The sequence below is a fragment of the Schistocerca nitens genome, chromosome 7 (assembly GCF_023898315.1).
Source record: "Schistocerca nitens isolate TAMUIC-IGC-003100 chromosome 7, iqSchNite1.1, whole genome shotgun sequence".
Lineage (NCBI taxonomy): Eukaryota > Metazoa > Arthropoda > Insecta > Orthoptera > Acrididae > Schistocerca > Schistocerca nitens.
Window position 1 is genome coordinate 429,338,068 of NC_064620.1, and position 17,709 is coordinate 429,355,776.

At 43.1% G+C, this 17,709-nt stretch overlaps 1 protein-coding gene across 1 annotated transcript in view; it reads right to left on the bottom strand.

The window, feature by feature from the left end:
• Positions 1–17,709, bottom strand: part of LOC126195147 (cadherin-23-like) — a 460,891-nt gene that overhangs the window by 183,474 nt on the left and 259,708 nt on the right. Inside the window, exon 19 of the mRNA XM_049933652.1 lies at positions 5,398–5,543. Within this exon, the coding sequence (XP_049789609.1) occupies positions 5,398–5,543 (146 nt within the window). The remainder of the gene's footprint in view (positions 1–5,397; positions 5,544–17,709) is intronic.

Consider the following 17,709-nt stretch of genomic DNA (forward strand, 5'->3'; position numbering starts at 1 on the left):
TGTTATGCGGGGAAGTGCCTCCAGAAGAATGATAATGGCAAGTATTGTCTTCAAAATAGGTTTGAAAAGCAAGCGGAGCTAATGTTCTAGGCAAAATTGAAACGTGGAGATTGGAGATTATCACAGCCAAATGAACTCTGAGTATTACGAGAAGTGTTTTCAACGCAATCTCCTTTATAGACTGCTTGTATTTATCCAGTACCCTAACAATGAATCGAAATCTTGTCACCTGCTTTAATTACGATTGAACCTAAGCGATCTTATATATCAGAAGCCTACAACTTGTTACACCACGATATTTGCATAGGTTGACACATTCCAGTCTTAACTCGTTTTTATTCTAGATGCAGGATACCATTTCACTTCATTTTGTGAAACGTACAATTTTACATTTCGTAATATTTAAAGGTAGCTGCCAGCCTGTGCACCACATTCAAAGGTTATCGAGATCTGACACAAAAGAGCCATAAACACCTTAGCTTGAAATTTTATAACAAACTCCCAAAGGCTGTGAGCGAACTACCAATGAATAAGTTTAAGCAAACAATAAAAGTGTGGTTCAAATGTACGCCATATTACTCACTTAACGAGTTTCAAAACAGTGACACAAAAGAGATATGCTACATAAAACAAAAAACTGCCACATGAATTATACCTATCTGTTTGTGACAGTAATGTACCAACAAAGACTTTTTACATGGATACGTAAGATGTACCATAAATATATCTTGATACTATTGTATAATTAACTATTATGATTTATCATTACTATTGTGAATGAATAATTGTTGTATTATAAATATTACTTTACCATGCATATATGCTTGCCCTGCACAGGCACAATTATGTACAATAATAATTATTGTAATTTTTAAAAAAATGTATTGAACACACTGACGATGCCAATTGTATGGAAAACATACTGAAAGGCAAATAAAGATTCTATTCTATTTGTCAGCTTTTCTCAAACAGAATTTCACTATAGATAACTAGATGTACCCGGCCACGCTTAGCTGTGGCTCAGTCTACTTAAATGGAAAAGAAAGAAAAGAGAAAGCACACGTTTCTAATATGTATGGGGATTCGATATATGTCCTAATTTCCTTCTCCCTCTGTCTCTGTAAATCTCCACGTCCTCCTTTCTTTGTTCACCTCCTCCTCCTTAACCCTCCCTCCTCGCTCTCTGTGCAGTCTCCGTGGCATTGTTTCGTCGTTGCTTTACTTGGTTGCAACATAATGATCCATCTTGCTGTGAGTATTCCCATTTAAGTGGTAGACACAGATGGCCCGCTCTGGTAGCTATGCCATTACGCTATCTGTTGGCGGACGACGCTGAAACCATTATCAGTACATCCACTAGCTCCCAGGTGGCATATGCCGTGATTGGATCAAAACCGACGTCGTATTTTTTTTTTTCCGGAAGTGTATTTACAACGTTGACGGCTGCCGCCAAGGAATCATGCTTGTTTAGCATTGCCAAACGAATCATGTTAACAAACAGGAGCTGCTAGCGTTAATCCACTGTGTGACGGAAACTGCCTTTTTCTAAAAGGAATTGCTCAGCTAAAACTCCTGGATCCATGCTTCTGTGCAGTGGATGGAAGTGTGTTATGAAATACCAGTACTGTCCCCGATTCTATTAAAGAGTCGAACTCTCATGCGCAAAAGAGCTTCAAACGTCTGATGACCTTACAAATGAATTAATGTGTTAAATACGCACATCAAAAACAGTTTTGCACCACCCCAGTTCCGAGAACTCTTGAAGACAGACGTTGACTGTGAATATTGTATCACAGACACAGTCCCTTTGACCGTTCAAAGTTGTCACTAAACCCGCCCAAAGATATAAACAACCATGCATGAGCAGCGCCTATTAGACGGAATGGGTCCGACAGCCGATCAGTTCCGGCCATTCCACCAGGAGGGAGGTACACGGCTCGTGTTGTCTGTAGTTCAACCATGTCTAGACGGTCAATAACACGGTTCGATTGCTTCCACACTGTTATTTTGTGCCAGGAAGTTCTCTCAACAAGGGAAGTGTCCAGGCGTCTCGGAGTGAACCAAAGTGATGTTGCTCGGACGTGGAGGAGATACAGAGAGGCAGGAACTGTCGATGACATGCCCCGCTCAGGCCAGGTCCATCTTTGCAACCACGACACCATGCAGCGCGGTACAGATGGGCCCAACAACATGCCAAATGGACCGCTTAGGATTGGCATAACATTCTCTTCACCAATGAGTGTCGCTTATGTCTTCAACCAGACAATCGTCGGAGACGTGTTTGGAGGCAACCCCGTCAGGCTGAACGCCTTAGAGACACTATGCAAAGAGTCCAGCAAGGTGGAGGTTTCCTGCTGTTTTGGGGTGGCATTATGTGGCCAAAATATGCCGCTGGTGGTCATGGAAGGCGTCGTAGTGGCTGTATGATACGTGAATGCCATCCTCCAACCGATAGTGCAACCATATCGGCAGCATATAGGCGAGGCGTTCGTCTTCATGGACGATAATTCGCGTCCACATCGTGCACATCTTGTGAGTGACAACGCTCGACTAGAGTGGCCAGTATGTTCTCCAGACATGAAGCCTATCGGACATTCCGGCGATAGATTGAAAAGGGCTATTTATGGACGACATGACCCACCAACCACTCTTAGGGATCTACGCCGAATCGCCGTTGAGGAGTGGGGCAATCTGGACCAACAGAGCCTTGATGAACTTGTGGACAGTATGCCATGATGAATACAGGCCTGCATCAATGCATGAGGACGTGATAATGAGTATTAGAGGTACCAGTGTGTGCAGGAATCTGGACCACCACCTCTGAGGGTCTCGCTGTATGGTGGTACAAAATGCAATGTGTGGTTTTCATGAGCAATAAAAAGGGCGGAAATGATGTTTATTTTGATCTCTATTCCAGTTTTCTGTACAGGTTCCGGAACTCTCGGAACCGAGGTGATACAAAACTTTTTTTGATGAGTGTATTTGACTTAAGCGTGGAAGCGAAAAAAAGTTGAGGAAAGGTTTGAAATTGGAAGTCGCCAAGTGTTCCCATTATCGAACACTGGGTGAATATGGTCTGGATAATTTGTGCTATATTTCGGGCATCTAAATATTAATGACGTCTTATTTCCTGAACTAATTGTTGTAGAATGATATAATTTTGCAGGTAAATCAGTAGTATAGGTAGATACAGTTTGCAAAGTATGTTGCGAATAGAGTTGGTAGCAAAGGAGTAGTAAATTAAAATATCTTGCGTGATTGAAATTTTACTGCGTGCCATTTCAAGCAAACGTTTGTTTTGCACGCATCTATTTGTGTACGACAACATATTTCTTGCACTATGTGTTGTACAATGATATAGTTTTGGCGTTACATTTAGTAGTACATTGGATACTGTCTGCAAACTGTACTGCTAATAGAGTCGGTAGCAAAGAAATACTAAATTAGAACGTCATGACCACTGCTGAAGTTTTACTGCATGATAAGCGAAAATGAAGTAAGAAATGAACTTTTGTCCTTTCATCACTTTTTGAGTGTGTCAGCGAGGAAAAGTATCGAAAAGTTTTTAAATTATGTGTAAAGTTTGTTGACAGTTGCTAAGTATTCTCATTCTCAAATAGAAAGCCCGGATATATACTTGCCGTCATTTACGCTGCCTCAGGACCGACACATGAAGAAACAAGCACAGTTGGTGCTATCTGTAATACTTGTCTGATTCTGTTAAACTTTTGACGTAAGATTATACCTCTTGATGTGTAGACTACGACACATTTAAAAATTTTTAATTCGGTCGATAATATGCGAAATACTGAAAATCAAATTTTTGTTGCTCCTGCAAGACGATAGATAGGTAACTGTTGCTGGGTTCCGGGTTAGCGGTTTAGTAATATACACTCCTGGAAATGGAAAAAAGAACACATTGACACCGGTGTGTCAGACCCACCATACTTGCTCCGGACACTGCGAGAGGGCTGTACAAGCAATGATCACACGCACGGCACAGCGGACACACCAGGAACCGCGGTGTTGGCCGTCGAATGGCGCTAGCTGCGCAGCATTTGTGCACCGCCGCCGTCAGTGTCAGCCAGTTTGCCGTGGCATACGGAGCTCCATCGCAGTCTTTAACACTGGTAGCATGCCGCGACAGCGTGGACGTGAACCGTATGTGCAGTTGACGGACTTCGAGCGAGGGCGTATAGTGGGCATGCGGGAGGCCGGGTGGACGTACCGCCGAATTGCTCAACACGTGGGGCGTGAGGTCTCCACAGTACATCGATGTTGTCGCCAGTGGTCGGCGGAAGGTGCACGTGCCCGTCGACCTGGGACCGGACCGCAGCGACGCACGGATACACGCCAAGACCGTAGGATCCTACGCAGTGCCGTAGGGGACCGCACCGCCACTTCCCAGCAAATTAGGGACACTGTTGCTCCTGGGGTATCGGCGAGGACCATTCGCAACCGTCTCCATGAAGCTGGGCTACGGTCCCGCACACCGTTAGGCCGTCTTCCGCTCACGCCCCAACATTGTGCAGCCCGCCTCCAGTGGTGTCGCGACAGGCGTGAATGGAGGGCCGAATGGAGACGTGTCGTCTTCAGCGATGAGAGTCGCTTCTGCCTTGGTGCCAATGATGGTCGTATGCGTGTTTGGCGCCGTGCAGGTGAGCGCCACAATCAGGACTGCATACGACCGAGGCACACAGGGCCAACACCCGGCATCATGGTGTGGGGAGCGATCTCCTACACTGGCCGTACACCACTGGTGATCGTCGACGGGACACTGAATAGTGCACGGTACATCCAAACCGTCATCGAACCCATCGTTCTACCATTCCTAGACCGGCAAGGGAACTTGCTGTTCCAACAGGACAATGCACGTCCGCATGTATCCCGTGCCACCCAACGTGCTCTAGAAGGTGTAAGTCAACTACCCTGGCCAGCAAGATCTCCGGATCTGTCCCCCATTGAGCATGTTTGGGACTGGATGAAGCGTCGTCTCACGCGGTCTGCACGTCCAGCACGAACGCTGGTCCAACTGAGGCGCCAGGTGGAAATGGCATGGCAAGCCGTTCCACAGGACTACATCCAGCATCTCTACGATCGTCTCCATGGGAGAATAGCAGCCTGCATTGCTGCGAAAGGTGGATATACACTGTACTAGTGCCGACATTGTGCATGCTCTGTTGCCTGTGTCTATGTGCCTGTGGTTCTGTCAGTGTGATCATGTGATGTATCTGACCCCAGGAATGTGTCAATAAAGTTTCCCCTTCCTGGGACAATGAATTCACGGTGTTCTTATTTCAATTTCCAGGAGTGTAGATGGCGCTATTTAATACAGATACTGTAAACAGTGAGTATATTACGTTAACTATTTGTGACTCTAAGCATTAAAACATTTACCTTCAACACCTCCTCAGTGATTTCCCCCATGTCCGATACGAAACACCCATCCACCATGACTTCATCAGGCGATAAGAATTCTGGTGCGTTGTCGTTGATGTCTTCTAGGGTCACGATTATTGTTGTCAAGTTGGAGTTGGAGTCTCCTGCAATGCACAGCGGAAAGGATAGCAGTAAATCTCGTTTCAGGCAACTAACTTACAATAGACATATTTAATTCTTAATTAGCCTTTTTACGTTACTGTTTATGGCACCTGAATTCATCCTGATACATAATTCTCATTTAGGTTTCCACAGTTGTCCTTTGAGACGCTAAAAAAATACGGTAACACGAACTAAATATTAATATCTGTGCAGGAAAAGTCTGCTTATGGCAACTGACAGAAGGTTTCTCAGCAGCTACACGTTGTGGAAGGCCTTACACAGTGGCTTCCGTTAGTCAGAAAACGAATGTCTTATTACTAGTGCAAAGAGCAACACATCATACCGTTTGCGCTTTGAAAGAGGAACCCGTTAGTCCGAAATACAAAGTGGTATTCAAGAAATCCAGAAATGTGTAATTTATGCACAAATCGTTACGAGTACACTGACAACGGTTTGGTGTCTCCCCATGCATCCATCTTGAATCAGTGTGGTAAAAGGCTGCGGCCCGAGACGTTTGATTAAGTGTTGGTGAGTACATGTCCACAGTCGTGTTTCCGTGCGCTTGCGGTTTTGCGCTGGTTGCAGAGTGCGTGTATAAAGTTGTGAAAAAAGTGATGCAGAAATGCATAAAATTTTCAAGAAGGCTTTCGGTCAGATGCAGGCGTACGACAGGTATAAGCGTCTCAAACACAGCCGAACATCGACTAATAATGATGACCTTTAGGTCGGCAATCAGCTGGTATCACTCTAGAAAACGTTCAGAAGATAATTCTCGTAGATTGTAGACAGACTATCTAGGACCTGTGCAGCATCTAGGGAATAAATTATGGTACATGTGAACGTATGATGTCAAAAGAATTGAACACGTGAAGGACTGTTAAGATTGTGGCGAAACTGCTTCAGGACGATCGAAAACAACATAGCATGGAAGGCTGCGGTCCTTTCAAAGGGTGTCATTGGCTAAGAATGTTGGGTTTATGATCCTGAAACTAAGGTGCAATCATGGCAGTGGTACACTACTTTTTTACTTACGCCACAAAACTCCGACAAGAGTAACACTAAGACCTTGTTGATAATTCATCGTCATCCCCCTCCTCCCACCCCCTCCCCTGATTAGATGGGTCAATAAAGAGTTCTGTCGCGATGTTCTAAGGCCTTTTTGAGCAGGACATGAGGAGAAAGCGTCTACAGAAGTGGCGTGCGAACTACTGGATACTCCACCACGATAATGCACGATTGCATACGGCCTGCATTATTCAACAAATTTTGACGGTAAACAGGATGACGGCTGTTCACCAGACTTATCCCCTGTGAGTTCTTGCTCTTCCTGAATATGAAAGTTATGTCGAAATTCCCCTGGCCTCCCACGGGAGCTGTGGCTGTATTCCAAAGCACCATGACAGCCGCTGGCTACGTCAACACTATTGCAGACCAGCTGGGCCCCTTCTGTTCCCCGCAGGCGATAAAATCTTCCAACAGGATAACTGACAGTGTTACAAGGCCAGAATCATGCTACAGTGATTTGAGGGGCGTATAGTGACATGACGTTGATGTCTTGATCACCAGCTACGCCTGATCTGAAATCGATGTAACACGTCTTGGATGCTTTCGGGCGCCAGCTCCCTGTATATTAACCAGCTACCAATAACTTATGGGAATAGCGTGACCTACGTTCGGACATCTCATGGTACATATCTCCATAAACCCACCTAAGACTTGTCATATCCGCTGCCAGAAACTGAAGTTGCTTGAATGTGAAGTTGATGGGGTGAAGATTTGAAGCAGCTGATAGAACGAATTCAAAAGTAATAGCAGTGTACATGGCTACAACACTAGGAGAAAGGATGATCTTCACTACTCAAGGTTAAATCTAACTTTGGCTCAGAAGGGGGTAAATTATGCTGCCACAAAAGTCTTTGGTCTCTTACCTAATAGCATCAAAAGTCTGACAGATAGCCATATAGCGTTTAAAAGGAAATTAAAAGAATTTCTTAATGGCAACTCCTTCTACTCATTATATGAATTTTTGGATATAGTAAGTGGGTAATTTCCCAACCCCCCGCCCCCCCCCCCCAAAAAAAAAATAATTGAGTGTCATGTAATATTTTGTCTAATGTAATATCTTGTATAGACCCCTTTTATTAACCTGACACGTTCCACGTCATTACGAAGTGTCGTATTCATAATCTATGGAACAAGTACTAATCTAATATAATCTAATCTAGAGGCTCAAACGGAACCGCAGAGGGGTACTTAAACACTCTAATGAAGATGCTAGGATACATTTCAAATTTTCGGGGCAAGATTGGCATATTTGCGCCAAAGGGGACTACTGTGAAGGTGATGGTGGAGAGTAAGATTTAGATAAGGCGTAATAACTTTAAATCACATACTGTATTTCTGTGAATTCTGGATACCACCTTTTATGTTTCATCATTAGTGTCAGTATTTTTTTGTGTGGGGCGGGGGGGGGGGGGGAGGGGGGGGAGGGGGTGACAACGAGGCAAGCTAGTCTTACATTACCTCCAGCTGAAGGCTCCCAGTTTAGCTGGAATGTTTCCTACTGCTTGTCAAGTTTCAACCAACGGAAAAGCATTGCTTTTTGAATTTTCTAGAATTCCTTATCACTTTCGAGACCCTTAGATTTTAAACCAATTTATTTTCCGGATTTTAGCTAAAATATATGAGAATTGATATATGTAAGAATGTAAATGCTTTTAGAATATTGGTCATGGTTCATGACAATTACCCTCCCCCCCCCTCCCCCCCCCCCCCCTTCTCTGACCACCCTCCAGCAACCGCGCCTGAAGGAAATTCCCAAGTCTTCTTCAACTCCATTCCAAAACGTTTTGAGGCTCTGACTTCACAACTAACGGGTGCTACTACCGATAGTAGTACGACGTAGTCAATCGCACCCGTTACACGTGAGTGGAAGATCTCTGGTGCATTCGGAGCCGAGGGAGTCTTTAACGACAAACAGGCTACGGCCCATGGGCCTTTAAGTGAGAAGAGGATGGTCGTTGTTCAGGTTCCGCGTGGGGAGGGGGGCTTCGCATGCAGTCTAGTAGCACCAAAATTACATGAACAATAAGCAGATGTTGATGAAATATGAACGTAGAAGTTTTCCGTCGAATGGTAGGGCAACAGTGAGTGACTCATCGCATTATTCGCGGAGAGTACGCATAATTACACACGAAGTGAGGGGACAAATCAGCATCGTCATTATTAGTCAGTAATATCCTTTGGCGGGCAGTATTGTTCTTAAAACCATTATTAAGGTTGCAGTGAACTGTTGTAGCGTTATGATTTAATTTGAAAGGCAATACAACAATGACAAACTTCGGTGTGAATGCACAACTAGATTTAGCTGCTAGTATTAGCATGGTTGGGTCTAGACATTATTAAGTGATATGAAACTTACGAGGAGACATGTTTTCGCTTTATGCAAAACTTTCAGGTTTCGTGCGAAGGATGTTCTCTCTATTAGTCATACCTTCACATGTCCGATCGCCGCAAAGAAGACTGTTTCAATTAAGAATCAGCACAATGTAATGGGAGGGGGCGTTACACAATCGCACCATCGAAGACTATGTATAAGTTATTCCGTAATTCTAATCATTCCAATTACATGTTTTCTCCTCGGTGATGTACTTTTCACAAACGTTAGTATAGTGTTCATACAACGACATTGTTGCAAGGTAACATAAACCACATTCAAAGACATTGTAGATAAAGTAATATATACAAATATGTAATTTGTTGTAAATACGTAAATAGCTGCTTAAGCATAATAATGAGAACATGAGGATGGAGAGGCCAGACTAATGTCAAAATTGATTCGATAACTTTTGAATATCACGAGGATGTTCGCTTTCATACTAGTAATCGGTGTCATTTAGGTAAGAGATACACGTTATCCTTTCCCCTTCTCGTCTCCCCTTTTACCCCTGGTTGTTTCACAGTTAAAAAACCAGGAATTCATATTACACCGGCTGAAGGATGTTCGGTGTGATAGTTATCTAGAGATGAACAGAGTAATACAAAATATGGAAAGATGGAAGGCAGAGTCAAAACAGTCAAAGACAGACTACTTAAAAAAACATCATATCCCAACTAATTACAGGTTCATCGTAAAGATGTGCTGTTACCAGTACATATAATAGTACAAAATATTTACAAATTTGTAAATAAAAATTCAATGCATGTGAAAGAAATATTTTGCCTTCCTGCTGTGAACAATACCCGATCTTTGCGAGGGTGTAACTAATGGCAAAGACATTAACTGCCGTGATGCTGTTACGGGAGCGATGGTCGCTTAAGGTAAAAAGGTTATCCGGAAAAGTTTGGTCACGAACAACTTACTTAGATGATAACCTGAGAACATCCAATTCAAATCAGACTAGCGCAGAAAAATGATGTTTATAACTTAAAGAAACAAAACAAGGAACATTCGGTTTAACGTCCCGCAGACGTCGCGGTCATTATAGACGGAGCACAAGCTCGGATTATGTCAAGGATGGGGAGGGGAATCGGTCGTGCCATTTCAAATGAGCTATTGCGCCATTTCCCTGGAGCGATTTACAGAAATCACGAAAAACCGAAATCTGGATGACCGGATGCGTGTTTGAACCGTTGTCCTCCTGAATGCGACGCCAGTGTGCTAACCACTGCGCCACCTCGCTCGGACAAAGAAATTGGAGGACTTGGCCAGCACTTATCAAATATAGAATGTTGCGGAATAAGAGACTGCTGTACTCTTATGAAAAAAGTAAATGCTGAAAACACAGAAAACTTAATGGCAATTCGTGCATTCGTAAGAAGGCTATGCGTAGAGCCTACAATAATTCCCATCAGATCCTGGTGAAAAATCTATCGGAAAATCCTTCGAAAGTCTGGTCATATGTAAAGCCAATGAACGGATCTAAAACTTCCATCCAGTGTCTTGTGGATGAGTCTGGTGTTGAAAATAAAAACAGCAGACAGAAAATTGAAAGACGGAATTTCGAATTTGAAAACCTTTTTGCGAATGAGGATACTAGTTTAACAATGTTTGGCTCCCGCGTACACACACACACACACACACACACACACACACACACACACATGTCAGGTACTGGGAAACAACTAAAACCACTCAACGTTAACGAGGGAATAGGCCCTGACGCAACTCGCACTAAATTTGATGTTGAACACGCTATGGAATTAGGCCCTTTCCTAGCTCATATTCATTTAGAATCTCTTGTGCAGCCAACAGTTTGTCGTAAACGGAAAGAACGTAGGTCACTCCTCATTACAAAAAGGGGTAAAATTAATCCACAGAACTGCTGGCCAAAATCGCTAAGGTTAGTCTGTTGCAGAATCCCAAAGATGGAACTTTATGAAATTCCTGGAAGAAAAACAGTCTCCCTCAGAGAATCAGCTCTGATTTAGGTTGTTCTCTTTTCCTAGATTTCGGAAAGGCTCTCGACACTGCACCACGTCGACGACTAATAACCAATCGTACGTAATACGGTAGTGGATCAGATATGTCCGGCTCATAGCCAAATGTGTTTCGTACATCTGCCCTGGCACTATGCTTCTCTTCAGCAGAATACGCAGCAACAGTTCGGCGAAATTCCACGATACGGACCGAATTAAGTGTATGTATTTTATAATAATACGCATTTAGGAACTAACAGCAGAAACCAAAAAGTCAACTAACGTTAAGAACTTCCTAAGAGTGGATTTTTCTTGGTCAGTAACAAACAAAAACACTTAGAGACAATGATATTTTTTAAGATGGACTTAATTTTAATTGGCTGTGAATTCGGTCGTGAGCTAAGTAAAATTTGCCTCTCACCTTAGGGGTCGAGTGGTAAGCAACAGTCACTGTGGGGTTAATAGCAGTGAGAGGGGGAATATTTCATTGTTCGTCTTCCAGTGCTGACAACTTACTAGCTGCTATGTCATAAATTTCGATCGGAATTCCCGTGGATTCGCGAATGCGCATTATAGAGACAGTCATCTTCTAATGTGGTACATGTTTGTAGCAAATAATATGACATCAAATGAAGGCTGTTGTGATACAGCGCAATCAGTAGAAGAAATAGACATTAAAAATAATTTAGTAAATATTTGCGTTCGTTTCTGATGTCTCATTTTTCAGTTATTGCTACTTATTGATACAATGTACTAATTTATGAAGATCACCAATTAATAACAAGATGGGTAGGGAAAGATGTGATAAAATAGCCAGAACGGGAAAAAGTGACCATTACTTAGCTTTTGCTGTGAATAATGCTGTTGGCTGTCGAGAAGTCATTTACGTTGTACTTGTTATGTTACTTGTATAGAGAGCAATAATTTTGTTCAATACCAATGTTTACAGTAGCAATGTTTGGCCTCCATTTGTAGTTCCTTGTTACTTCTTTCAGTTTCATAGTTTCTCCTGTAATCATTAATGCCGACATGGCGTACGGTTGGGAAAAGTGGTCTCAGTTCTCGTCAGGAAAAGTGGTCCAAGTGGTTACTTTAATAACAGTTACTTCCCAAAAAAAAAAAAAAAAAATCATACAACATATTAAATTGGCATCTAAACCGTTTTATATACAAAGCTATCAGCCGACATCCTATCCCCTCTGACAGTTTTGAACTAATTAAGTTTTATTATTGAAAACTGTCTGTTCTGCTTTATTTGACCTAATACACAATCCGTTTGAAAATGGACTGCAGCAGCCGCTTGGTATTCTTTCAGATACTAGGCCGTAAAGATGCCTAGAAAATGTACTCGGCGCCAGAACAACGAAGACGGGATCCTGTTGCGATTTCAGTTCAAAAAAATGGCTCTGAGCACTATGGGACACAACATCTCAGGTCATAAGTCCCCTAGAACTTAGAACTACTTAAACCTAACTAACCTAAGGACACCACACACACCCATGCCCGAGGCAGGATTCGAACCTGCGACCGTAGCAGTCCCGCGGTTCCGGACTGCAGCGCCAGAACCGCTAGACCACCGCGGCCGGCTGCGATTTCAGTGGCCACAGTATCCGCTTACGTACGGAAAGCTGGTCGCTCTGTAAGCCTTTAGAAAAATGCATGTAGTTCCTGTACATTACTTTCAGTAGTTGCAGGGGCAACAGTCTGGATAATTGACTGATCTGGCCTTGTAACACTAACCAAAACGGCCTTGCTGTGCTGGTACTGCGAACGGCTGAAAGCAAGGGGAAACTACATCCGTCATTTTTCCCGAGGGCATGCAGCTTTACTGTATGGTTAAATGATAATGGCATTCTCTTGGGTAAAATATTCCGGTGGTAAAATAGTCCCCCATTCGGATCTCCGGGCGGGGACTACTCAAGACGACGTCGTTATCAGGAAAAAGCAAACTGGCGTTCTACGAATCGGAGCGTGGAATGTCAGATCCCTTAATCGGGCAGGTAGGTTAGAAAATTTGAAAAGGGAAATGGATAGGTTAAAGTTAGATATAGTGGGAATTAGCGAAGTTCGGTGGCAGGAGGAACAAGACTTTTGGTCAGGTGAATACAGGGTTATAAATACAAAATCAAATAGGGTAATGCAGGAGTAGGTTTAACAATGAATAAAAAAAATAGGAGTGCGGGTAAGCTACTACAAACAGCATAGTGAACGCCTTATTGTGGCCAAGATAGAAAAAAAATGGCTCTGAGCACTATGGGACTTAACTTCTGAGGTCATCAGTCCCATAGAACTTTGAACTACTTAAACCTAACTAACTTAAGGACATCACACACATCCATGCCCGAGGCAGGATTCGAACTTGCGACCGTAGCGATCGCGCGGTTCCAGACTGTAGCGCCTAGAACCGCTCGGCCACCCCGGCCGGCGCCAAGATAGACACGAAGCCCACGCCTGCTACTGTAGTACAAGTTTATATGCCAACTAACTCTGCAGATGACGAAGAAATTGAAGAAATGTATGATGAGATAAAAGAAATTATTCAGATATGACGGGGGACGAATATTTAATAGTCATGGGCGACTGGAATTCGATAGTAGGAAAAAGAAGAGAAGGAAAAGTAGTAGGTGAATATGGAATGGGGGTAAGGAATGAAAGAGGAACCCACCTGGTAGAATATTGCACAGAGCATAACTTAATCGTAGCTAACACTTGGTTCAAGAATCATGAAAATAGGTTGTATACATTGAAGAAGCCTGGACATACTAGAAGGTATCAGATAGATTATATAATGGTAAGACAGAGATTTAGGAACCAGGTTTTAAATTGTAAGACATTTCCAGGTGCAGATGTGGACCCTGACCACAATGTATTGGTTATGAGCTGTAGATTAAAACTGAGGAAACTACAAAAAGGAGGGAATTTAAGGAGACGAGACCTCGATAAACTGACTAAACCAAAGGCTGTACAGAATTTCAGAGAGAGCATAAGGGAACAACTGACGAGGATGGGGGAAAGAAATACAGTAGAAGAAGAATGGGTAGCTTTGAGGGATGAAATAGTGAAGGAAGGAGAGGATCAAGTAGGCAAAAAGACGAGGGCTAGTAGAAATCCTTGGGTAACAGAAGAAATATTGAATTTAATTGATGAAAGGAGAAAATATAAAAATGCAGTAAATGAAGCAGGCAAAAAGGAATACAAACGTCTCAAAAATGAGATCGACAGGAAGTGCAAAATGGCTAAGCAGGCATGGCTAGAGGACAAATGTTAGGTTGCAGAGGCCTATCTCACTAGGGGTAAGACAGATACTGCCTACAGGAAGATTAGAGACCTTTGGAGAAAAGAGAACCACTAGTAGGAATATCAAGAGCTCAGATGGAAACCCAGTTCTAAGCAAAGAGGGGAAAGCAGAAAGGTAGAAGGAGCATATAGAGCGTATATTCAAGGGTGATGTACTTGAGGACAGTATTATGGAAATGGAAGAGAATGTAGATGAAGATGAAATGGGAGATATAATACTGCGTGAAGAGTTTGACAGAGCATTGGAAGACCTAAGTCGAAAGAAGGTCCCGGAAGTAGACAACATTCTATTAGAACTACTGACAGCCTCGGTAGACCCAGTCCTGACAAACTCTGCTGAGCAAAACGTATGAGACAGGCGAAATACCCTCAGCCTTCAAGAAGAATATAATAATTCCAACCACAAAGAAAGCAGGTGTTGACAGATGTGAAAATTACCGAACTATCAGTTTAATAAGTAATGGCTGCAAAATACGAAAGCGAATTCTTTACAGACAAATGGAAAAACTGGTAGAAGCCGACCTCGGGGAAGATCAGCTTGGATTCCGTAGAAATATTGGAACACGTGAGACAATACTGACCCTACGACTTATCTTAGAAGCTAGATTAAGAAAAGCCAAACCTACGTTTCTAGCATTTGTGGACTTAGAGAAAGCTTTGTACAATGTTGACTGGAATACTGTCTTTCAAATTCTGAAGGTGGCAGGGGTAAAATACAGGGAGCGAAAGGCAATTTATTTGTACAGAAACCAGATGGCAGTTATAAGAGTCGAGGGACATGAAAGGGAAGCAGTGGTTGGGAAGGGAGTGGGACAGGGTTGTAGCCTCTCTCCGAAGTTATTCAGTCTGCATATTGAGCAAGCAGTAAAGGAAACAAAAGAAAAATTCGGAGTGGGTATTAAAATCCATGGAGAAGATATAAAACTTTATGATTCGCCGATGACATTGTAATTCTGTCAGAGACAGCAAAGGACTTGGAAGAGCAACTGAACGGAATGAACAGTGTCTTGAAAGGAGGATATAAGATGAACATCAACAAAAGCAAAACTAAGATAATGGAATGTAGTTGAATTAAGTCGGCTGATGCTGAGGAAATTATATTAGGAAATGAGACACTTAAAGTAGTAGAGGAGTTCCGCTATTTGGGGAGCAAAATAACTGATGATGGTCGAAGTAGAGAGGATATAAAATGTAGACTGCAATGGCAAGGAAAGCGTTTCTGAAGAAGAGAACTTTGTTAACATCCAGTATAGATTTAAGTGTCAGGAAGTCGTTTCTGAAAGTATTCGTATGAAGTGTAGCCATGTATGGAAACGAAACATGGACGATTAATAGTTTGGACAAGAAGAGAATAGAAGCTTTCGAAATGTGGTGCTACAGAAGAATGCTGAAGATTAGATGGGTAGATCACATAACTAATGAGGAGGTATTGAATAGGATTGGGGAGAAGAGGAGTTTGTGGCACAACTTGACTAGAAGAAGGGATCGGTTGGTAGGACATGTTCTGAGACATCGAGGGATCACCAATTTAGTATTGGAGGGCAGCGTGGAGGGTAAAAATCGTAGAGGGAGATCAAGAGATGAATATACTAAGCAGATTCAGAAGGATGTAGGCTACAATAGATACTGGGAGATGAAGCAGCTTGCACAGGATAGAGTAGCATGGAGACCTGCATCTAACCGGTATCAGGACTGAAGACCACAACAACAATAACAACAACAACAATAACAACAACTTTCTTTTTTGCTTAAAAATATTCTTGTGATATCTTATAATGTGTAGTTTCAATATGCGTGTTTGGTAAGCTTCAATCGGGAGACGTGGTTAGGTGAATATAGAATTTCTCTTCGAATGGCCCCTTTACTCCCCCCCCCCCCTCCCCTCCCTACGGTTCTTAAGCCAAAACATCTGACGACCATTGATACAGGTGGATCAGCGTTCATTGACACTGAGCACATTGTGACTGGCTCCCAACGGCCAACTCCGGTCACCGAAATTTATCAGTGGCTATAACGTCATCCGACGTCCGCAGAACAGCAGTCTCAGAAATGGAGAAAAAGGAGGAAATCGATCCCAGAAAACAGTTGTTAGGATATGAACCACAAAAACCTGAGCTTGATGCTAACTCAGCATTTCTGTCAGCACCTGGAACTCACCGAACAGAAATTCATTAACCCAATGGTTTGGGGAGAGCATCAAAAAGGAATCTTCTGCGGCTTTTCGTCTGACGATGTGACATGGAAAGCACTAAACCTATTTTGGACAGCAGTGTCACGACGCAAGACGAACCTCAGAAGTGGGGCTTCATGACTGAAGACGACTCCCGTAAATATGCAGACATGCAGAATCCACAACAACACCTAGTATGCAGAAACCCGCACAGTCCTTGTAGCAAAAATCTATACGCGGCAAATGGTAAGGCCACAAAGACAGCGGAATTCTGGAGTCTACAATCCATCAAAGAGAAAATCAACAGTGCCGGGCAAAATTTTGTTAGTATTTTTATTATTTTGTATTATCGAAGTGCTGGATGTAAAATAAATAATAATATACCTATGAAATGCGGAACTGGCCACTAGATGTCACGAGAGGTGGACACGTCAATATAAGAGCAGTCAGGATGTATTGCATTGTCAGTATACACGCAAAAGAGCAGAGTACACTATGTGATCAAAAGTATTCGGACACCTGGCTGAAAATAAGTTCGTGGCGCCCTCCATCGGTAATGCTGGAATTCAATATGGTGTTGGCCGACCCTTCGCCTTGATGACAGCTTCCACTCTCGCAGGCATACGTTCAGTCACGTATTGGAAGGTTTCTTGGTGAATGGCAGCCCATTCTTCACGGATTGCTGCACTGAGTAGAGATGAGGTGAAGCTTGACATGAATCGGCGTTCCAAAACATCCCAAAGGTGTTCTATATGATTCTGGCCAGGACTTTGTGCAGGCCAGTCCATTATAGGTATGTTACTGTCATGTGACAGGTCGTACATTATTGACAGGTGCTCGATGTTTTTGAAAGGTGCAATCGCCATCCCCGAATTGCTCTTCAACAGTGGGGAGCAAGAAGGTACTTAAAACATCAGTGTAGGCCTGTGCTGTGATAGTGCCACGCAAAACAACAAGGGGTGAAAGCCCCTCTATGAAAAACACGACCACACCATAAAACCACTGCGTCCGAATTTTACTGTTGCCACTACACACGCTGGCAGATGCCGTTCACTGGGCTTTCGCCATACCCAGACCCTGCCATCGGATCACCACATTGTGTACCGTGATTCGTCACTCCACACAACGTTTTTCCACTGTTGAATAGTCCAATGTTTACGCTACTTACACCAAGTGATGGTCATTTGGCATTTACCGGCGTGATGTGTGGCTTATGAGGAGCCGCTCGATCATGAAATCCACGTTTTCTCACCTCCTGCCTAACTGTCATAGTACTTGCAGTG